A 24,404-nucleotide genomic window follows, 5' to 3' on the forward strand; every position below is an offset into this window, starting at 1 on the left:
ATGTCTGGTAGAACCAGCCCAGTATTATGGGGAATTCATTTGGGAATTAATATTTTATTGAATGCGGCTGGGCATGAAATGTTTTTGTGCTGTGTGACACAATTTATTTTTGTTTAAATTTATTTTGAGCAGCTTGTAATGAATTGCAAATGAATGTATAATAAAGGGATTTATCCCCTTAATCATTAACCTTGGTGTTTGCTAACATAAAATCATGTTGACACAAAAATCTTTGTCTTGATAGTGTGTCTTCTCATATAAACTGATACGCAGGCGGAATGTTTGTAGGATATATGTTTTTTCTCGCAGTGATAAAAGGTAAAAATGTTACAAACAGTATATTTTCATTTGTACAGATTATCACAGTCGTGTTTGTGAGGTATTATTAATTGTTTGGTCATACTTGCTTGTGTAATGCAGCAGCAGATAAAGATTGCTTTAATCCACTAAGAAAACGTGTGTTTCAATTTCATCATCGTTGTCTCGTGTGCGTCTTATACAGAACATTGCTTTTGCTGACTTTGTCTCGTTTGACCTTTATGCAGTTGCTTATTTTCTTCTCTAGAGAGCAGCAGTGATCCAACCAGAGACAAAGGGATGTTATATAAGCAGAGCTGCCTCTGTATAATGAAGTGTGCCAACGATAACTCAGCCCTTTTTAACCAGTCCTCCTATTCGTGTAACAAAAAGCTGCTTTTCCCTTGATTCAAATACAGTGGTCTCACACACACACACACACACACACACACACACACAACACGTAACCACTGGAGAATGAATTTCAGGTACAGGCCATTGTTTAAAAAGTCACAGGCCCATATACCTGAGAATAAAAGTCTGAACTTCCCCTAAACAATATTTAGGGCAGGTTCATCATAAATCAAAGTGGAGTTTTCCTTTGAGGTTGTTGACAGTGTGTAGGTAAGAGTAACACATTGCATCCATCATTTTTGCCTCATAAATTGGCCTCTGTTGGGGAACACGGCTGGCATGACTCATTGGGACATCTTTGTCAGAACGTCTTTAGTTAGCAGAGGAACAAAAAGAAAGAAGGCACACCTGCGTTAAATCATTTCTTGCACCAAGAAAGTAAAATAAAATCTCTTTGGTTGCCATTGTATAAGTCAAAAAATAACAATACTCTAATGGGGTAAATTCCATCTGTGATCCAGCTCAGATATTTGCAGTACTTCAAATCGTCATATTGCTTGATGTTTCCCCATTATGTTTCATTAGTTTCACGTGTATTCAGGTCTCTGATGGTTCTTACTAGATATGACATTCAGAGTAAAGTCCTCCCCTGTGTCTGTATTAGTGATGGACTCAGAGAAAAGGTCAATAGGGGTCTCCAGGGTGGTAGATTGTTGGGGAGGCAACCTCGACCTTCTGACACATCCTCCACCCCTCATACTTCTCCACTCCTTAATCCATTCCTCTCTGGTGGAAGGCTCCATCTGGTCGTAATGGCGAGCTACTGTGATCGGGGAGGGGGTGATAGAGTTCCTCAGCACGTGAAATGTGTACCTAGGGGAGAGAGTGGTGGTGAGAAAGTAGGCCAGTGAAAAATATGCAGCTCTTTGATGTAAATCGGAGCATTCCCTCTAAACATCAACACTTTGAGACACATCAGCAGCACAGGGGAAGACCAAGACATGGTGCAGTCATTCCTGACCCTCACAATTAACATGAAGTAATGACAAATACGCTTGCTCTAAACACGTTAACAGCAGCCCTACAGATTTGTTGTTTTGACATTTAAAATGTAAATTTAAAGGGGTTTGAGCACAGTTTAGAGGGGTTTTATTAGCGGGAAGTCCTCGCAAAATTTGCTGCTGTTGTGCTTTCTCTACCACAATTATGTATTCTATCTAAGGCAAAAAGGAGAAGAAAATTTGCAAGCAAAGAAGAATGATCTCAAATAAAGAAGAGAAAGGAGATATTGCAAACCATTTACAGAGAAATTCAATTTGAATTTGTTTTTAATTTCAATTTGAGTTTATTTTGTTTATTTCTTTTTTAAATATAAAGACTGTAATACACTGGCTAACAGGTATTAAATTATTATATTATTATTAGCAAAAACACACACATATATATATATATATATATATATATACATATATATATATATATGCAGTGTTATGGTGCTAAAATAATACAAATGATCTGTCAACTTGAGTTTTGATCTGAAAAGTGTACAGTCAACAGGCACTTCATTGGAAACATAATAAGACACAAAATGAATAAGTTTGCCAAATGTTACATACCTAGGCAGCAGAGCCACCACACTGGCAAGGATGCAGATCAGGTAAAACACAGGGTCGGCCATCTGACTCTGGAGGATCCAGTATGGATTGGATGGGGGGTTACATGTAACGCAGATGGCACTGTAGGCAAGTGTCACAATGAAGTACAAAGCTACACTGCCCAGCATGATTGCCCAGTGGACCACCGTCTACAAAACAATAAGAAAAATTTTTCATATACAGTATGATACATACTTAAGTATGATACTTAAGAACAGCTACTAGTTTGAATGATGACTTTTTAAAGTTTGAGATTATATCTAACCCTCACCCAGGCTTTGATCTCTATTGATAGATGCAGCATAATGGTGAAAAAAGAAGCTGTGTTCATAGGTGTCCCAAAAGTGAACATGTCAATGTCTGAACCCTGGTAAACCTGTGAAAAACAACGACAAAACAACCCTGTAAATATTATACTGAATAAAAAGCTAATGCATGAGCAAATACACAATGTTGTGTGTTTAGAAGAATAAAATAGAAGGCTTTTTTTACTGTCATCATACACAATGTACAACAAAATTAAAATAACATGTCATATTTAAATAAAGTTAATTATTTTTCTTACCCAATAAGGTACAAAGAAACATACAAGACTCTGATAAAAGGCATCAAGGATGGAAACCCAGAACGTTGCAGTATTGTATTCCTAAACAGGAACACAGACAGCAAATATGCAAATATGTGAAAATATTCAGGAGATTTAATGATTGTTTACACGTTCTTGCTAAAATTGTTGGATTTAGGCATGTTTCCTGTGCTGCTTACTCCTCCTCTCTGTCCAGTCCTGTACAGTTCAGGAACACCCAGCAGGATCTGTGCTGAAACATCTCTATCCATGATCCCAAACATGATGGGAGGCAAAGAGGTGAAGAAGAGGTTAAAGAAAATCATCAGCCAATAGTCAATCATGGCTGTGCCGGAGAAGCCGCAGTAGAACTGATACCAGAAGAGCAGGTTCACGTAGGCCTGAGACACAAATGTGTATGATTAGTCATTAGGGACCAGTGATAGAACAGGAAGTGCTCCCAGAGAGAGATTAAAGACTCACCACATTTTTGTAGAAGAAGTAAATTATCATGTTAGCCAGTCGACTGTAGCACCAGTGTCCGTGGACCAGCAGAAGTTTTTTCAAGTGTTTGAAGCGAGATATGGCAAAATCGCTGACCATGACCGCCTGGAAATGACAGAGAGGTCACTGGAGGTTTGGAGCTAAAGACCTTTAAACGACTGTTTAAGAAGGTCAATACGGACCTGCATCCCGTCCTGACCAGATATCCCAATTCCGATGTCGGCTGTTTGGATCATGTTGACATCATTTGCACCATCACCTGATACAGGAGAATACCCATAATGCAGCTGGAGATCAGTATAAAGCTTACTTTACGTTTGTTGTTTATGAAAATATCATTATTCATGATTATGATTACTATTGTGAAATTCAGTCAAAATGAAGTAAACTATAGTAAGAAGTTACATCTACCTGGCGATCTTGGAGATGATAATAAAAATAACTTCAATTCTACTACTACAGGGTTCTCGTCAGCCCTGTTGAGCATAGGGGCCCCAAACGTTGTAATTTTGCTCCCCTACAGTGAGTTTTCAGCAGCGTAGGGGGACTCTTCTGTTGTTTTTTCCTTTTTTAAATGGTATCGTCGTAATAATTATTGCACACATGGACACAAAAGTGACTTCCAGGCATGCATGGGTTGTTTTATCTGTATTTTTAATCTGCATATCCGAGAAACACATACATCAGCCGCACCGTCTATTTAATACAGACGATTTGCTCAGATGCTCCCGTCTTTACCTGAAGACCTTGAGTACCCCTGCAGCCACCTTGCTGCCCCCGATGCTGCCTTTGTGCATCCTTTGTGTAATACCGTCCAATATAAACAGTGAGCTTCAACTGGACGTAGCATGTAGCGGCGCATGAAGCTGCTCGTCATGTTTATAACTTGCAACAGATCATTCTACATGCGCGCGCACAGATATGAAACCGTCGGGTTGAAATTGTTTGGGCTTGAAGAGACGTCAGCTTAATTTGGGTCCGACGGGTTAGGGCCACGTTCTCTTGAGCCGGATCAGGTCTTTTTTCTGCCCGATTAAAGCTCTTCTGTGTTTATCCTCCGCTTTGTAACCTATAATCACCATCCAATATAAACAGTGTGCTTTATGATCTAAACAAAAACAATCAACTCAATAAAACAAAATAAAAATATAAAATTAATGGGTGTGTGAGTTGGGGGGTGTGTATGTGTGTTTATAACATATTACTGTGGGTCCAATATAATATCTGATTTAAATGTATTTATGTATTTAGTAGTGGAAGACCTATAACAACCAAGAATGAGTAACTCTCTAACTACATTCATCATGACTTTTCACCAATTCAACAAATAACTTTTGGTTTTAATGTGAGGCAGTAACAAAGAGTTAAAAAAAATTTTTTTTAAGCTTTACGTCACTAAATTTGGCCCTCAGAGAGTTCTACATTTCAAAATGTTCTGGTGGTTCTCGCTCACGCGCCATGCGATCCCCCTACGCTGTAAAAAAAATCTTGGTGATAATCCTGCGTACAACTACTACTACAACTACTAATAATAATAATGAACGTAATTTTTTTTTTATGACATCACAGTGTAAGTGCAGATTTTCTTACCAACAGCTAAAGTCATGACTTTGAGTTTCTCTTGCATCAATTTCACCACTGCACTCTTCTGTAAGGGGGTGACTCTGCAGCAGATCACGGAGTGGCAGTGCTTTGCCAGCTCCACAAAGTGTTCTTTCAGATCAGGCGATAGAGCCATATCCAGTGTGCGTCCATCAATCACCAGAGAGATGTTTTGGGTCGTGTCCACATTACGAGGGTCATTAGCGTACCTCTGCACCTCCTCCCGATAGCCATCCAGGGCTGATTTACACGTCTCCTTTCCGAAAACAAAAGCTTGCCATGTTACTATATTGTCAGTATTGAGTTGAGTCAACAGTTTGATGATTTCAGTCATTTTTGAAGAGTTATTCATGTTTTCTTTGTGCTATCCCAATAAATGATAGGGTAATCTTCTCCTAGGCCATTTGTCGACACCTTTAGCATCGTAAGAGCCTATTAATTCCCACCCACCAAACAAATGGGAGGTTGAGAGCCACTGATCACTGACTATCAATAAATCAATCATGAAACACAGAAAACATACAGAAAAACCCACTAAGGTATAGGCCACCCATCTTCCCGCACTGTCAAGCCATGGCGAGTTTACCCCTTTTGACCTTTGACCTCATGCACAAGAAATGAACGAGAACGAGATTTCCGAGAGTGTGAAAATGTCATGTTCTGTTGGTTAAGTTTCGTTATTCTGTGTCTTTGTTTATTTTGAGTCTAGTCTTGTGTGTGATGTCTGGTTAGTTGTCTCCTTCCGTGTTTCTGGTCTTGCTCCCTGTTCCTACTCCCCTGTTTTTTGAGTTTGGATTTAAATTTGGATTTTGAAATAAACATGGACTGGTTCCAAGAACGCTACTCTTGCATCCTGCCTCCATCTTTCCCGCATTTGGGTCCACACCAACAGCTAAACCGTGACAGAACGAACCAGCCACAAGTGGACCCAGCAGAGACAGATTTGGCTGAGATGGACATGGCCGAAAGGACTGCCTACTGGCAGAGCTACCTGCTGGAGACAAGGGAAGATCTGTTGTATGGATGGGAGGACGAGCCTGTTAGGGATCCCTACTGGGAACTCGACTGGCTTTGGGAGGACCCCGGAGCCTACAACGAGGTAAAGGTCGGTCGAGAAGGAAGGGTCAGCCCCCGCCAGTCTCCTAGCTCCCAGGCTAGCGTCCCTGTTTACCTAGCTCTCAGGCTAGCGTCCCTGTTCTCCTAGCTCCCAGGCTAGCGTTCCGTTTTCTCCTAGCTCCCAGGACTAGCGTCCCTAGCTTTCTTCTCCTATCTCCCGGCTAGCTTCCTGTGTCTCCTAGCTCCCAGGCTAGCGTTCCTGTGTCTCCTAGCTCCCAGGCTAGCGTTCCTGTGTCCTCCTAGCTCCCAGGCTAGCGTTCTGTGTCCTCCTAGCTCCCAGGCTAGCGTTCCTGTGTCTCCTAGCTCCCAGGCTAGCGTTCTGTGTCTCCTAGCTCCCAGGCTAGCGTTCCTGTGTCCCCTAGCTGTCAGGCTAGCGTTCCAGTCCCGGCTCCCCGCACCAGGCCGCCGCCTGCCCAGCCGCCAGTCCGGCTCCCGCACCAGCCGCCTGCCCAGCCGCCAGTCCCGGCTCCCCGCACCAGGCCGCGCCTGCCCAGCCGCCAGTCCGGCTCCCCGCACCAGGCCGCCGCCTGCCCAGCCGCCAGTCCCGGCTCCCCGCACCAGGCCGCCGCCTGCCCAGCCGCCAGTCCCGGCTCACCGCACCAGCCGCCGCCTGCCCAGCCGCCAGTCCCGCTCCCCGCACCAGGCCGCCGCCTGCCCAGCGCCAGTCCCGGCTCCCCGCACCAGGCCGCCGCCTGCCCAGCCGCCAGTCCCGGCTCCCCGCACCAGGCCGCCAACTCCCTGCTCTCCTGTCCCGTCTGAGCCTCTTCGCCGGAGGTCTTCCGCCTGTCCCGTCTGAGCCCTCTTCGCCGGAGGTCTTCCCGCCTGTCCCGTCTGAGCCCTCTTCGCCGGAGGTCTTCCCGCCTGTCCCGTCTGAGCCCTCTTCGCCGGAGGTCTTCCCGCCTGTCCCATCTGAGCCCTCTTCACCGGAGGTCTTCCCATCTGAGCCCTCTTCGCCGGAGGTCTTCCATCTGAGCCTCTTCGCCGGAGGTCTTCCCGCCTGCCTCGTCTGAGCGCTTTTCGCCGGAGGTCTTCCCGTCTGCCTTGCCGGCTCCGCCTCATGGGAGGCCGCCGGACTCCTGGTCCCCTGCCTCGCCGGCTCCGTCTCATGGGAGGCCGCCGGAACTGTTTTGACCCTCCTCCGGGTCCCCCGTCCACCCACCCTGGTTTGGTGTTTGGGTGGTTAGATTTTTTTTTGTTTAGTGAGCGTTTGGAACCCGCTCCTTAAGGGGGGGTTATGTCATGTTCTGTTGGTTTAAGTTTCGTTATTCTGTGTCTTTGTTTATTTGAGTCTAGTCTGTGTGTGATGTCTGGTTAGTTGTCTCCTTCCGTGTTTCTGGTCTTGCTCCCTGTTCCTACTCCCCTGTTTTTTGAGTTTGGATTTAAATTTGGATTTTGAAATAAACATGGACTGGTTCCAAGAACGCTACTCTTGCATCCTGCCTCCATCTTTCCCTGCATTTGGGTCCACACCAACAGCTAACCGTGACAGAAAAGGCTTATAGGAGCCTTTCTTACTTTATCTTTGCCCCTAAAATTCCACACCAGGTCGTCCTCTTCCAGGAGCCTGCAGGCATAGCCAATGTTGACCGCCGTCTCTGTTTTGTCACAGTCAGCACCCATACATGGATCCTGCCTCCCTCAGTGTCATAATGGTGTCTGGGACACTCTCCTGCAGATGGTCCTCTATGCCCGTTGCCCCTGCATGAGGCAAGAAGATACACACATCATTCACACACCTTAAGTATTTCGCCACACAGATGTTTTTAAGTGTTGTGAAGACTGGTTGTACCAAGCAGAGAGGTTTGTCTCCAGCCATGCAGGCAGAATCCCTGATCATTTCCTCTCTGCGGTCCATAGATGCCAACGCTTCCTGTCTGTTTCACCCGCCAACTCTCATACTCACTGTCACTCCACAATCTGGGGCACACACACATGCACACACACAGAGGCTGAAGATTAAACAGAGCTGTTTTTTTAATATGAAGACACTTGTTAATAATGTCTTTACTTTTTTGTGCACCTTCTTTGTAAAGCACAGAGTCCGGAGTCCATCCTTAGCATAACAGTCAAGGTGAAATTGAGTATCTGCCGCAAGTTTCTTCTTCTCGCTACTCAGATGTTCTACAAACACAAGTACATAAATACACAAACTTTTATTGTTACAGTTTTAAACATATACAATATTGGCTAAGAATTGGCTGATGAATGGAAATGTGGAAAATGAACGTTTTCAATTTCCACCTTCAACCTGGTCATACCTGCATATGGTGAACCAAGGCAGCTCCATGATCACGTTGTCAGCACCTTTAGTGTAAAAGCACATACTGTTGGGTGATTGGGTGTTTCACCAGCACAGACATTCTTTTCCTGTTGAAGTCAAAAGTTCAAGGTGTCCAGCACCTCAAATATCAGCTCCTCCCCCGAGGGCAGCCTCACAGTAACACTGTTGGGTGTCCGGGACAACAAGATGAAACCATAGGCTTTGGCTGCATACACCAAGGCAGCTTCATCTGGACTCTCTGCCTCAAAACAAAGACCCATCTAAATGTGCTACAGACTGTTCACTATTGGGTCCATTGTCATTGTCCAACGCTATCTTTATTTACAGACATGGGAATGTGGTTCTCCTCCATCACAAAGTCTTCTGAGATTGGTACTTACTGCTCCGCTTTGAGTTGGACTTTCTGGAAGTGAAGTTGTTGCAATAAAGAGGTGGCTTTTTATTTAACGAAATCCGACAGAGAGTCCAAGCTCGATTTAGCCTCACGGAGTGTTGAGAGCGAATTGACCTGAGATAATCAAGAAGAAAGCCACTAAGTCAAAATAACATTGACTGTTGGAGCAATTGTTTATTTGATGACACAACCAAATGTTTAATTTTAGATATTTTGGAATGTAGCACAATGTAAGATTATACTGACTGTAACTGTGTTACAGATCGTTCTTCTACGTGTCTTCTACCAAACAAGTAGAGATGATCTCTGTGCAAACACAGCTCGACTTCCAAGTAAGTCCTAAAAACATACTGATAGATGGAAAAACTAGAACTTGGCTTTTTTCTTTATTAGTAATGGATTGAAACACTCCATATAGAGTCATACTAAACTAAAACCCTGCTTTAGGATATATTAGGCTTTTAGGTCTAAGTAAAGTTACCATGGCAACTTACCATGTTGAAAAGTGATCCTCGTTTACTCATGAACCAAACTTGCTAATACCTAATCCAATTGTAAACGTATGTGTGTGTCTTTGTATTGGGGTGTGGTTCAGGAAAATGCCGCAACATTTTATTGTTTCATCTTAACCGATGGAGTTAGGAAGAAAGCAGAATGAAGTAAGCAGCAGAAGACGAAGAAGAAGAAGAAGAAGACAGAAGAAGAAAGAAGAAAGAAGAAGAACGAAAACAGAAGAACGAAAAGAAGGATATAAAAATTACAAATGTCAACAGTGTTTGAGAATTCAAACATATTACAAACGTTTTCCTTCCTCACTATATGCTCCGTCTTCACTTCTCAGTGCAAACCAAACACTCACCCTCCGTCTCTGAGATGTTGCCATGGAAACCACCACAGTGTTGCAAATGGCGAGAGCCACAAAAAAGTCCAAGTACGAATATCGTTCCCGCTGCTGCTGCTGCTGTTTCTGTTCCCTCCTGATTTGTTGCTGCAGCTTCCGGTCTGGGGTCACCTGCGTTTCCTGCCACAGTACAAATCAACAACCTCATTCAATAAAAGTTTATTTTCCAATGTAAACCTGTATCTATTAGGTTTTATCTTTTGAGCTTTTATACAAATCTGCATCTGCAAGATTAAATAGCAAAAGTTGTGATGTAATTTTTTCCTTCTTAAAACCACATGACAATGAAGGTCAAAATAAAGATTATTTTTCTTTCCTAGTGAAGCTCCTGCTCTCTGCCCTGAGGTCAGAAATAGACACATAGATACTGTACCATATAACAATTTGTCGATGACTAAAATATATATTGCACATTTACAGTTTATGTGACATCAGTGATCTGTGCCAAATGGTGCTCAGCGTGACCATATGTCCCATTACAGACAGCGAGGCAAATTTACGCCAAATTGAATGTGGTCATCACTGACACCTAGCAGCTCGGCCATCTGCAGCGATGACTGGGACCATGAAGCCTTTTGTCAGCAGGACGGGTCAGATTTAGGTAAACAAAAGTCTGCTTCATGTCCTCTGATTCACATTGAAGGATTCAGATGTGATTCTTCATTATAATCATATGTATTCTGAATGGACACTTTTTTAATCTATCATGCCAGCAATGTTGATAAGTATTGGTCTTCAGGGGAGCAGGAAAACGTAGTAAGTGAAGAATTTAGGTTATTTGGGACAGTTCTTTGGACGTTATCAAGGTATTTTTTAAAGGGATTTGTGTTGTCACAAAAAAGTTTATTTAAAAATCTAAATTATTCTATTTTTAGCAGTGGTTTTGAAACTCTTTTGGATCATGACCCCATTTTAATGTCAAGAATTTCTAGAAATAGTTTTTTAACAAGTTTGTTATACTGTGTTACAAAAACAGAATGGCCAGTACTAGAAACAAGTTATGCCAGCCCACATATTTGTATACTGCACTTATTATTATTATTATTATTATTATTATTATTATTATTATTATTATTATTATTATTATTATTATTATTATTAATAACTAACTTTAAATTTTACAAACACAGTTATTTTATTTTTACTGATCTATAGGGACAATATATATACATTTGCTATTATTGTGGTTTTTTTTTATTTTTTTTTATTCATGATTGCATCTACCCTGTTTGCAGCATAAATGTCCTGTCATGTTAAATTTCAATTTGTTTGAGTTCCTTACCCATGACTATAACTATAAAAGGCAGGAGAAGAAAAGAGACCACACCCCCCACCTCCACCCAGCTCTTCAACATTGAGTAAAAATTGTACCAGTGGACTGCTGAAGGCCAGGTTTCTCTGGGCGCTCCCCGTGACACAGCTCTGGTGTTGGCTGGCGTGGGGCTGATGATCCTCAAGGTCGATGTCTAGAAACTCGTCTGACTGCAGAGTTTGTGGGTTGAAGATCTCATCCTCTGAGTCTAGCTCATCCAAGTCACCCAGACGCATGGCTGTGTCATCATCAAAAGAAAAATGACAAATGGACTATTCATGTATGGAGTAAATGTAAAACAATCAGCAACACAGTAGTGTGGAGGTTAATTGTGGTTAGGTGATGTCTGACTCTTTGGGGTAAACTTTGGACCATTCTGTGCAGGATTACATTTCCAAGTCCTAAAACTTGGAATTGTGTTTTATGTGATGGTCCTTCACTGAAGTGGTAAACTGGCCTGTCTATACTACATGATAATGACGATCAGTGCATGAAGGAAATACCTGAACTTGAAATGAAGCTTTCTATTCAACCTTTTTTTTTCATCCATCCATCCATCCATCAAGCCTCTTTATTGTTTTAGCTCATACTTAGTCTAAGAAATCATTCTGTTGTTGCAGTTCTTATGTAATGCTATCATGTGGTTATTCACATGTTCCTGCTGGTTTTTACCGTTTTCTTCATGGGCGTACTCTTTGCCCATGATGGAGCATCGGCGGAACACCATTTTGTTCTCGGTGAGGGTTCCAGTCTTGTCCGTGAAGATGTATTCAATTTGTCCCAGGTCCTCAGTAATCTTCAGTGACTTACACTGCACGCGGCGGTTCGTCTCCTCGTCATACAGATCAATGTCATTGGTGATGAAGTAGATCTGACCAACTTTGACTAGTTCAATGGACAGGTATAGAGAGATAGGAATTAAGATCTGAAAAGGAAAAGGAAAAAAAAAACATTAGACACACAGTGGTGTGTGTGGTAATCAGAGGTGTAAAGAGTATTGATACATTATATCCTACTCAAGTAAAAGGACTGTTACTTGACTGAAATTGAAGTGAAGTACAAATCCAAGTAAATCATACATAAAATACTCAAGTACAAGTAAAAAGTAGCTCAATTAAATTGTACTCAAAGTACAAGTTACAAGTTGTTTTTCTTTGGTAATAAATCTTACAGTAAACATCTCTTAAATAAACTCTTAAAAAAACAAATCTACCACAACTGAAACTTTATTTGTTTTCAACAAAGGCATCTGTATAAAAGGAAAGGTTTGTCAAAACGTGAAATAAAATAACACCAATAAATTCAATTCAAAGTAAAAATATTCTCAGGCTCTTAGTATAGCTACATTTATGAACACTAAAACCGAGAAAATAATTGTCATTCAAAGCTGTTTTGGTGCGGTGCTTTACGTTTAATCTGGTTGGTCAGCTATGATGTGATGCATTTGATTGTTTGTCTGCTCATTTCATTTTTTTGTACAGTTTGATCATTTTAAAACAAAAATATATACAATTTACACAGTAACATTTGGGTGTAGAAAGGTAAAGTATTCATTTACTCATTTGTAAACATATTTAAGTACAAGTAAAATTACTTATTTAGAAATATACTCAAAAGTACAAGTACCCATAAAAGTAACTAAATTAGAGAAACGTGAGTACTTGTAATCAATTACTTTCACCTCTGGTGGTAGATGATTCAAAAAGGAGGAGAGTAGATATTATAAAATAACAATATAGGTAGAAAAAATGAGGTGGAAAACATAATGACATGCAGCCGGGTGGGGATGAAGACTCTCAAGTGAAATGTACAGATGGTGATAAGAGATGAAAAAAAGAAAGGAGAGTTATATAGGAAAGCAGCGAAAGAGCAGGTAAAACAATAAGGAAAAAGATTAGATTAATGATATGATTAAAAAAACAAAACATATTTCAAATGAAACACTATGTGTATCTCAGTCCACCTGCAACAGGATGATCATGGTGAAGAACATGTCAAAACTGGCCAGACTGGGACTGTCCAGGTCAGCACTGGAGACCAGGTACGGGGGCACACCAGGCAGTGCCTGCAGCCAAAACAAGTGACCTGTATGCATGAGGACAGCAGGATTAATCACACTGGCTGTCGACTAAGAACGAAACCTATTTTTGGCACCACACCCTTCCTGTCTCCTTCTTTCTCTCTTGGTATGTTTTTGGGCCTGTGGCCAAATTGAGCTTTTCTTTATTTTCATTAGAAACTCAGAAAAATATGTAAAAAGCAGCGTGCATGAATCATTCGGGCTGGTGACATTGTGGTCAAGTGATGTAATTCATTACTAACCCAGGGATCCAACAAGACACATGACAAAGAGAAGGATGACACAGAAGAAGACATCACGGTTCAGCTTCCGTTCCAGTTTGCTGCGCTTGTTTCTTGACATGTTGTTATTGAGCATTACCTTGGTCTCGTGGCCTTAAGGGTTGACAAAAAAAAAATCAAACAATTTGTCATCGGACCTTAAATCATGATTAATCTGGGCTCACGTTATAGAAAAAATGACAACAACAACGTTTGACAGTTTTTGTATTAAAATGAAGGAAACTGTTACACATTGTGCCTAAAGGACATTTTTAAACATCAACAACAGCTTTAATCTGTTTTTGTTTTGTGAACAAGCTAAAAAAAAAAAAAAAAAAAAACTAAGCGTGACACATTGCAGCCATGAACGTCCTCCTTTAAGCACTGCTGTGTGGAAGCAAAACACAACCCTATAGGCAAACTGAAGACATTCATAATGAAGACAGCTTTTAAAAAAGCTCAAATCCAAATAACATAGCTTAGAAATACACCAAATTAAAAGTAAAAGTCAACTATAAATTGTGAGAATTTAAGTCTGAGACCTAATGAGTGGGGACCAAACTTCTATGTCGAACAAAGTGTGTTTATATTAAATATTCTTTCGTCATCTCTTGCACACAACCATAAAAATAGATACACTTGACAGAAAACTATGCATGCAGTTATACAGACATTGCATAACTAATATTAGAAGATCCAAATGGCTCTGTCAGGATGTTAATAATCTCATAGACATTATACCTGCGTACACCACAAAGCCGGCAGCTTGGTCCGTGTTTCTGACTGTGCAGCCTCGCATCAGCAGGTTTTCAATCCCAGCGCCCACCTTCTCCTTATCAGGTTTCTCTCTGTAGCAGGAAAAAAAGTGACCAACCTCCTCTTTACAGTCAGATCTAGTTTGGTATTTATCATTGATTATACATTCCCCAATAGCTAATTCTCTCCATTGGGATCTGGTGCCTGAGGAAATCTATTTGGGTCTATTTGTGCCTCTGTGATGCCCCTGGTAGCCTCCAGCAAGGTGAACTGAAATTAATTTTATTTTAGATGATCGGTAAGCTTGAAGGGAACACTTTAAGGAAACACCATGTGATGTGTGCGCCTGATACTCACACGTGACACTTGAACTGTTTCAGGTTGTCATTGGGCTTTTCACACACCACGGAGCTGTGGAAGCTTTCAGGGTCGAATTCAGGATTCTGGTGGATGAAAAACATGAGGTCGTTAAAGTATGAAAGAAAATGTACAAAATGTGTATGTAAGAAATGTAAGAAAGAACCTGATTGAAAACCCCGAACTGACCATTATTACAGTATAGGTTGACCCCACCATGACAACTTTAACAGCTTTAAGCTCCTGAAAAAGCTTTTTATATGATTGTGTTGATGTGATATTTTGTAAACTAGAATGTCTAGAACCAGTCAATCTGATTGCCAGACCAAGATGCAACAGTCCTCGCAGCAATAGTCTGGTGGTGGCTTGTTTTCAATGGGTACCGCCGATTAATCGTTCAGGCTATAAAGCTGTGCTTCCTGCATAAGCTGCCACTTTTGAATAGGCAGTAATGATTACAAAATTATAACACTGGGAGAAGTGCACAACTTCCTTATTTACATTTACATTTTGCCTTTTTCCCCTTTTGTTTTATCTTACTCTTTGAGATTTGAGCAACTTTATTTTTCAATATTCTATTTACATTCTATTCCTGTAATACTATTTGCTCAAGTTTTCTTTTCCTTATTTATCAATGGCTTTCGTCCTAATCTTGATAATAATTAAAGTTCCTTATTTAAATTTAGTAGTGTTTTGCTCATATTTTGGATATTACAAAAATGTGTGTTCATGTACAGTATATACTGTATCCTGTGTTTATCCATTTTCATATATCAGCCGATACACCAGTTATTGACCGATATATTGGTTATTGGCCGATACGTCAGATATCAGGTTTTTAAATCCTCTAATATCTTGTATCAGCATCTGCCCTGGAAACCCCATATCCATCAGGCTCTCCTTGTTTTATGCATTTGGATTTGATGTTTTAGATTACATTTAGTGATGCAAATATTGCGACTGAGCCATGGAAACCAACTAGAAAAAAAGACAAAGCCCCCTCTAACGCGTTCTTTAAATTATTTGAAAATCACGCAATGTTTGTGAGGACTGACTCCACTTTCTCACTACATTGCTCTTTTTCCCAATTGCCTATTCCATGTACCTGTGACTATGAAAAAGAAAGGAACATTTTAATGACAGTGTCCTGAGGTATGTCCAATACTAGAACAATAGCATCTTCATCTCCATAGAGACACTGGTATGTGTTCAAACAGGAGGGGTTGTTTTTTTGTCTGTCATCGCTGACATCAAGTTCTTCTTAAGTGATGTCACAACAACTCACATCTGTTCACATTAAGTGTGTTTATTCACCCTGAGGAGCAGGGGAGAGGTGAAGGCTGTGGGAACAGAGACACTGAGTAACCGTCCTCACCGAGACGCAGACCCCTGACACCACTCTCCTCTGCTTCAAGTTGGTCTCCCCATCAAGGTTTGCAGTCTCTATGAAACAAACTCCATTGGGATCCGAGGTGTAGAGCAGAAGCAGGTCAGCGGGGACGACCTCATTACTAAACACCTTCACAAAATCTCCCACTCGCACATCCTTCCAGCAGCGCTCGACAAACTGCTTCTCCTTCCTGAAATGAGTGGGAAAAAACTTTCATCAGAGGATTATTTTACTTATGCTAGGGGTGTACATTGCCATGAATATGACGATACGATACGTTTCACGATTTGCATGTCACAATGCGATATGTCCCAATACTAAACAACACGGTATACATTGAGGTATATCACGATATCAATAATTACACATTTCATCTTTACAAATAGGGCGCACGGTGGATTGGTGGTTAGCACGTCCGCCCCACAGCAAGAAGGTCCTGGGTTCAAGCCCTGGGGTGGACTTGGGTCCTTTCTGTGTGGAGTTTGCATGTTCTCCCCGTGCTGCGTGGGTTTCCTCCGGGTACTCTAGCTTCCTCCCACAATCCAAAAACATGACTGTAAGGTTGATTGGAGTCTCTAAATTGCCCATAGGAGTGAATGAGAGAGTGAATGGTTGTCTGTGTCTGTGTTGCCCTGTGATGGACTGGCGCCCTGTCCAGGGTGTACCCCCGCCCAGCGCCCTATGAGAGCCGGAGATTGGCACCGACAGACCCCCGCGACCCTGTTAAACGGGAATAAGCGGGTATGAAGATGGATGGATGGATCTTTACAAATACGAAACGGGATGAAGTACAGTTAATTTAATTTTTTTTTAAACTTGCAAGAACAAGTAAATGGTAATTCAAGTACTAATATGAAAAACAAGTGGTATGTCAAACTACATTTTTCAAAGAAGATTAATTTTTGCTGCTACAACAGATTCTGTTAAGTTCCTAAATTCTTAAAAAATATGACCACATACATCTGTAAAAGAGGAGTGAGGTAGTTTAACAAGGTCTGATGTGACCCAGCGTTTATGTGCTATGCATGTCAGCACAATTGAATTGTTTTTTTTTTTATACTAAAAAACATGATTTAAAAAATTGATTTGGACATTTTTTGGATCGATATATGATAATCGCGCTGTGAAATATTGTAATATATCGCCTGATTGATTTTTTCTTACACCCTTAATACAACCAGACCCTTTGAGTCCTTTTGCTAGAGTTTTTTTGACCTTTATTTGCTGCACAATTTGCATCATGACCATATTTCTCGTTTTTTGCGTAAAATATAATTAAATGAAAGCAATAGAAAATAAACAAGTAAAAAAAAAAGCAGTACACATGTATCGAGCGTGTTAAACATGGAAACTTTTATATTTCCAGTAATTCACACCTGGAGGCTGTTGCCATGTCGTCTCACGCATTACGGCTCTAAGCCGCACGTCCAACTGGTTAACCACCAGTGACAGAGGGCTGCAGGTATGCTGCAGTGCATGTAGGACCTGATCGGGTGGCTGCTGCATAACACCACACCTCACAACAAACAAAGTTACAAGGTGTATGTAATGTATTTATAGTGAGTTGTATTTGAATAAAACTTGGTAAGTCCGGACAAAGTGCGTTCAATAACATCCTTCACCTGGTGTCAACAGGAATTTGAACAATGCCTCCAAACAGATTCATTTAATGCTCAGTCATCGCTCAGTCTGACTAAATCTGTATTTGTGTTATCATCATTTACTCTCAATAGGATTGTGTCTGCTCTAAAACAGTCAATCTTTGTTTAAACTATGTTGACAGGATAAGTTAATGGAGTAAGAATATATGAGGCACTATAGATCACATTCACGTGAACATTTGAAATACATGTAAGGGCCTCACAGAACTGTAATAATAGGTCAATACTTTTGGTTGGAAACAACTAAAAAAAAAAAAAAAAAAAAAAAAAAAAAAATCAATAATGATATTTTTCCATCTATTGTTTAAATCACAAACTTAAATATAATTACAACTTAACTGTTTGGACACAAGCTTTGCTCTGACTACATGGATCCCCCGATACCCTTTGAAAACAAGCTGCAACTTCAAGTATGGAAAGGTTTTGTTTTCATTGTTTTCCAGTACCAGCCAATCCTGTTCAGTGGGTCTGCATGAGCCAGTTGATTTTTGGTACAAGTCAGGACACAGGTATGCAGGGGAGAGACAATCACTGACATTTACTTACTTATCTGGCCCACAAATACTTATATAAAAAAAAAGAATAAAATAAAAAAATCTGATGTGTGTTTTATCCTCAGAGAAAACGCCAACGGGATTACCGCTGGAGATCTCCGGGAGAAAGCGCACACACTGCACAGAAACCCAGGATCCATTGGGACTTGAACTCAATATATTCTTGCTTTAAAGTTGTGCCACTTTGTACAAGTTAACCTGATTCAGCTTTGTTGGTTTGAAAAAGCAGACGTGAGATTTGAACCCCTTCAAACAAATGACAGGCCCATTATGTGGATCTTAACTGATCTAAATTGAGCTTTCAGCAACAATACATGAGTGCCTAGTGTTTGATGTTTGGCCTGGTTGAGCACAGCGAGATTGACGGCTGTTTCGTTTAGACAAGATATATAGGAACGATAATGAAGATAAGACACCTGTGAAGAAAAAAAAAACACGTACGACTGAGCGAGGAATGATGGGAAATGACGTTTCACAGATGGCCCAGTGAGTTAAGTTGACACTCATGTATCTATCTCACATATTCGCTGATAAGATGACTGAGAGATTTCAGTGTGTAACTTCTAAACTTGCTGACTGCTGGCGTGGCCGTAGTTATTCTTAGAGGAGACACCGATCACCAACTTTCTCCTCTAGGTTCAATGTTATGAATTGTAATTTTGTTAATGCGTGTATCTGTGCATGATTGTGTGTACATGAGTGGGTAAATGGGACTGCTGTGCTGACGGAAAAAGTTTGATGTAGTTAAAGCCCATTTACTGTAAAGTGGCTTCGCTTTTGTTGTCAAATGGATATTCAGAAAGTGAGTGGAAGCAGCAAATTTATTCATGGGTTTCTTTGGGAATCATTTGTATACATCACAGTAATCCCAACCAATCGATAATTTCTAATGTTTTCCAAGTCGTCACTGAAGGATCTTCACTGCGTGACCTGCTGTACATACATTTACTTCGATACGTGCTTGTGTTAGTCTGAGCCGACTAGTGTCCTCGCTCTGGGATTTCACAAGTGCATGATGTGCTGTGTCTACACTCGAGGCCACCTGGACTCTATCACTACCCACACTGATGCACACACATTCACACTTAAACACACACGCCTCAGGCTTTTCTGCAGCTGATGCCCCAAGACACTCTTTCTGACTCCTCCAAGAAAATTTGAAAGCCAGCGGCTGCTAGTTAATAATAAACCTTCTGATGGTTGGCTTTTTACATTGAAAATATGTTACTTCATACTACTCTTACCATGTACAAGTGAAGTGAAAATTGAAACTGAAATGGTAGTGGTCTCTCTGGGAGAGTTTAGGACCCTTTTATAGCACCTGGGAAAAAAACTTCACCTTGTTCTTCTTTTAACTAATTTATTTTTTACTATTTGGTGGCTTTTATAATTTTATATTTCATAATCTCTTAGTCTGTGACTGTACTTTCTATTGTTTTTCATGTATTTGTCTTCTGTACTATTTATTGTATTTGTTTTAAGAACATTTTAGTATTATTTTGACACTGTAAACTTGTTTTATATACTGCTGCCAGGACACACTTGTAAAAGAGATTATTAATCTCAATGTGGTTCTCCTGACTAAATAAAGGATAATGAAAATGATTTATTTTTTTAAATTTAGTTTTCTAATTTTAATTTTTAAAGGTTTTTCTTATTATGTAATCAAGCTACAGCTACAGTAGGTACTGGAGATAAATACATGTATGAATAAACAAAGCCACATGCTGGCCAATCAGATGCAGTTTAATTATAGAGATACATTTCTACCACACTATTCATAAAAATCCTTTCTAGCAAAACTAACAAGGAACAAATATAGATCGATGCTATATTCCAGTTTATGTGAGGCTTCACATTACTGTGCATGATTGCCCAACAACATATCATCGCATACAAGTGCGTGAATGTGAAACTGTGTTTGTCATTTAATGAATGTTATTTTAAAAGTAGTTCTTTCAGGTTAAGTGTGCTGAGTTTCATGCCTGACACTCACCAAACTCCACACCCCATAATCACAGCAATCTTTTATGTAAGTGTCCCTTTTTATCGTCCGTAGCTCAGATTAGATAGCAGTTAACCTTACCGTCTGCTATAACCATGTTCTCTAATATTATTTAATATTTTCTAATAGTGGTTTAAGTGCACACATGCATATTGACACAGAGGTTGCACACGTTTACGCTCCGCATGAAGATAACAATCATAAACGATAAGAATCACCAAAGAGGTGGATAGTGCTTGAGTAACACTGAGACATGCAAGACTTTTACTCACTTACCTGCTGTATATGAAACATGGCATGTTGTTGAGCTTCTTGTCCGATCGGTACCTCCTGAAGTCCTCCCAGGCATCCTTCAGAGCCGTCAGTACCAAGATGACAATGATGGGGATCAGAGCCACCTCTGGCTGGAAAGCGTTTACCGCAGGAAAAAAGTTCAATATGACAAGCCCCACAAAGTAAAAGTTGGCCCATCTATGAAACTGCTCATAGAGGTTCTTTGGGATAAAAGTCAAGAGGTTGTACTTTGTAGTTTTGATAGCATTTGATAAGAAGTAGCGGTTTGGTTGCTTCGATTTTCCAAGATCATCATATGGCAAATTGGACACCAAGGTGCGAGGGTCCTTGTTTCGTTCACTAGAACCTCTCAGGCCATCCCTCATGAGGGTCATTAAGCTCCCCATGGCTGCTTGTTGTCTTTTTCCTCTTTTCACAAACTTCTTCTCCTCATCTTCTCCAACCTAATGGCTCCTGTGGTTTGGAGTGCCTCTCCTCTGGGTTCATCCTCTCTGTCAGTAAATCAATGTGAGTTCTGTGCTAAAATGAGTGACATCACACCTCGCCTACTCCAGCACACGCCCCTTGCTTTGACAGGTAGGTTTGCATTCCTTGCATTGGGGCAGTTACAAAAAACTAGACTTCTCATTAAAGCCAAACTGTATTGTGAGAGCTGCTGATAAACATCTATTAATCTGCTCATTTTGATTACATTGCAGATGAATTACCTGATTTTTGTTGGTTTCGTTAAAGGTCCCGTGTCATGCTATTTTTCACCCATCTCCATTTGTTCTCAGAACCCCAAAAACATAGTATATGAGGTTTATTTTCCCAAGTTTTAGCCTCTGAAAAGTCACTTCCTGAGCAATTCTACACAAACAGGTTGATTTGCAGCCTACTTATGCATATTCATGAGTGGGCGTGTCTATAGACGGGACACTGACTTCCTCCTCCCTGCACAGTGATGTAGGGCCAGAGGACGGCCCGCCCTCCTCCCACCCACTCCGTAACCGAGCTCATGCTGCATTATAAACACGAGACAGAGTGTGGGGGCGGGGCGTTCGCTGGTGCATACATAGACTGTAGAAAATACATACATAGCAGCAGTGTTTGGAATAATGGCGTATAAAATAACGGCGTTAGGTTTTTTTCAGTAACGGGGTAATCTAACTAATTACTTTTTACGCCGTTAATGTTACTTAACGTTAAAAGCGGTGCGTTCTATGTATTGATTGAATAAACTGTGATCCGAAAGCATACCTGGCTTCTTACTCAGCTGCAGTGAGGAGGTGGATTTAAAACAAGGTGAGCGATTATGATTGGCTAAGGCGGCGTCATGTTCCATGGTAGCCAATCAGAGCCAGTGTTGTTACTTATGTGCCAGCACACACACACACACACACACACACACACTACAGATTGGATGAAGCAGCAGAGATGGTGAGCGTGGAGCAGTCTGATGAAAAGTTGACATTTTTAAGGTGACGATACAAACACTACTTTAAATTAATTGTGGTCAAAGGCAAGAACGTACATGTGAAGTGTTCATTATATCCAGGAGTGAAGTCTTTGTCGACATCCGTTGAAAGCAACTCACGCATCTAAAAATTCTGAATTCTTTGACATATAGCAACTTTTTTTTTTTTTTTAACAGTAACGCGAATAGTTACTTTCCTTGGTAATGAGTTACTTTTATTACAGAGTAATTCAGTTACGAACTCAGTTACTTTTTGAAACAAGTAGTGAGTAACTATAACTAATTACTTTTTTAAAGTAACGTTCCCAACACTGCATAGCACTGCACGAAGGACGCTGAAATGCTCTGTTTACATGTCACTCACGGCAGAGAGCTTCCTGGAGGCGCGGCTTCTCCAGCTCAGTGCCGCGTCAAATTGGTCATCAAAGTGGGAACGCGTCATCAAATTGGAGCGAGGTGTTTGGGCTCACCCTGCAATAAGAAAGGAGCAAATCAGCCTCTAACTAACGATTGAGGGAATGAATGAAAAAAACACTTTGGGCATGTGTATGAAGCCCTAATAACACTTTTATCATGTTTAAAGCACAGAAAAGTTAATTTAGCGTAACATGGGCCCTTTAAGGAATATTTTGGAATTGGTCCTCAACAAAATACAAACATGAAAATACAAAATCTGATATTTTACAGAGTTGAGGAGATTTCATCCAGGACGCTCACCTTTCATTTATTAAAAAGAAAACAAATAATGATAAAATGAATAAAAAATATATAATTTGTCCACTGATTTATTTATTTTACACATAAATTCAGCAATTATTTTAATTTCTTAGCTAAAAATAACAATCAAACCAATCCAAAGGGGAATATAGTGCTCAGTTTTGTTCATGTATTTAGTTATGGAGAAACCATTCTGAAAAGGTGAAAAATATGAAACAATGAAGTTAAAAAAGTTCAGGGTTATGTCCAGTTAGTCTCTAGATAGCCAAACTACAGCATAGCATTTATAAAACATTGAGGTGACACACATCTGTGAAGGCAATATGAAGTTTACAAAAAAAGGGTTTATCAGAATTGTGGATTTACCATGATAATTGATATGATACTGAAGTGCAATAACTAACATTGGACATTGGATGCAGGCAAAGTCAGTGAGGAATTTTGAATTTTTTGTGTGTCTATTTCTAACATAATTACAAGTACTCACGTTAGTGCAATTGAGTTGCTTTTATGGGTACTCGTACTTTTTTGAGTATTATTCTAAATCAGTCATTTTACTTGTACTTAAGCACATTTTAAAAGAAGTAAAGTTATTACTGTTATTGAGTAAATTATAATTTTTTGTTTTAAAATGATCAACGGATATTATGAAACTACAAAAACTGAAATGACCAGACAACAATCATATGCATCACAAATAGATGACCAACCAGATTTTTTTTTAAAATAAATGCATTGATGTTATTATTTTTTTAATGTACGTTTTGACAAATTTTTTTATTTTATACAGATGTCTTTGTGGACAATAAATTCAATTCCAATTGTGCAAGATTTTGTTTGTTCCTTTTTATGTTTATGCACGAGATGTTTACTGTATGCAAGGGAACCGTGGCAAGATTTATTACCAAAAATAAACATGGGGGGTGAAAGTAACTAGTAACTTTTACTTTGAGTACTATTAAACTAAGCTATTTTCTACTTGTTCTTGAGCATTTTGTGTATGACTCACTTGTACTAGAGTACAATTTCAATCAAGTAACAGTACTTCTACTTGAGTAGAATATATCAGTACTCTTTACACCTCTGACTCACACTATACATAAGAAACTGCTCCTTTATTATCATCATAAATATCATAAAAGCCTTGTATTCTCATTGATGAGGTGATTTCACACAAAGTGATTAAGACATCATGTCGCTGCACTTCTGCTTTAAAAGATTAACACCGTGGTGATCCTCCTGCTTTGAGCGCATCTCCCTGCATTTATTTGTAAATTCGATTTGGAAAAACGTTGTGCCTTTGCACCCATGAACCTCACTGCACGTCAGTGATTTGAACTGACAACGCCACAGTCAGCAGACTTGCTCGAGGCCAACATACAAGAAGTGTCTGCATGAACATGGCATGAGGAGCTTAACGTAGCGTGTACGGGAGAACGCCGCTGAAGAACACAGGTCACACTGTTTAAAGACAGACTGTTTTTCTGTTGCTGTTGATGGTGGTGAAAAGAAGTTGTGTGTTTATTCATACACTGATGTCAGAGGTGGACTAATGAATCGTAGCAGGGGATCTTTTTTTTTTTGAGTGGTTATATTTTGTGAAATGACTTAGAGTCGACTGAAAATGTGATCATGTCGACTTTGTTTACATGCATTGAAGACTCATGTTTAATAGCATACAAGCTAACAGCTTCTTGTGCAGATGGCATGCGTGTAGGATGCTTTCCACTCCCTCATGTTGACATATGTTGTCTTTTCCAAAGCGGGCTGCCAAACCTGTTTAAAGAAGCTTGATTTTCTCTGGGTCAGCTGTTACCTGAATTTAGAATTCCTACATGCCAAAATCATGCCACTGGTTAACGCGCGGAAATTGTATGAAATCGTATTGCATTT

General features: G+C 40.3%; 1 protein-coding gene across 1 annotated transcript; it reads right to left on the reverse strand.

Annotated features, from left to right (window-relative positions):
* Positions 1 to 279: 279 nt before the first annotated feature.
* Positions 280 to 20,837, reverse strand: atp10b (ATPase phospholipid transporting 10B). The gene is given in 22 exon segments (XM_028459104.1): positions 280 to 1,524; positions 2,268 to 2,455; positions 2,578 to 2,682; positions 2,872 to 2,952; positions 3,072 to 3,272; positions 3,355 to 3,480; positions 3,558 to 3,634; positions 4,966 to 5,233; positions 7,609 to 7,700; positions 7,703 to 7,720; positions 7,723 to 7,791; positions 7,883 to 7,912; positions 7,915 to 7,963; positions 9,628 to 9,789; positions 11,041 to 11,219; positions 11,654 to 11,906; positions 12,945 to 13,066; positions 13,304 to 13,435; positions 14,063 to 14,169; positions 14,435 to 14,520; positions 15,810 to 16,014; positions 20,321 to 20,837. Coding segments are annotated over 22 exon segments (3,240 nt in total). The 5' UTR covers positions 20,725 to 20,837; the 3' UTR covers positions 280 to 1,238.
* Between the last annotated feature and the right edge of the window lie 3,567 nt (positions 20,838 to 24,404).

The sequence above is a fragment of the Gouania willdenowi genome, chromosome 10 (genome assembly GCF_900634775.1).
Source record: "Gouania willdenowi chromosome 10, fGouWil2.1, whole genome shotgun sequence".
In the NCBI taxonomy this organism is placed as follows: domain Eukaryota; kingdom Metazoa; phylum Chordata; class Actinopteri; order Blenniiformes; family Gobiesocidae; genus Gouania; species Gouania willdenowi.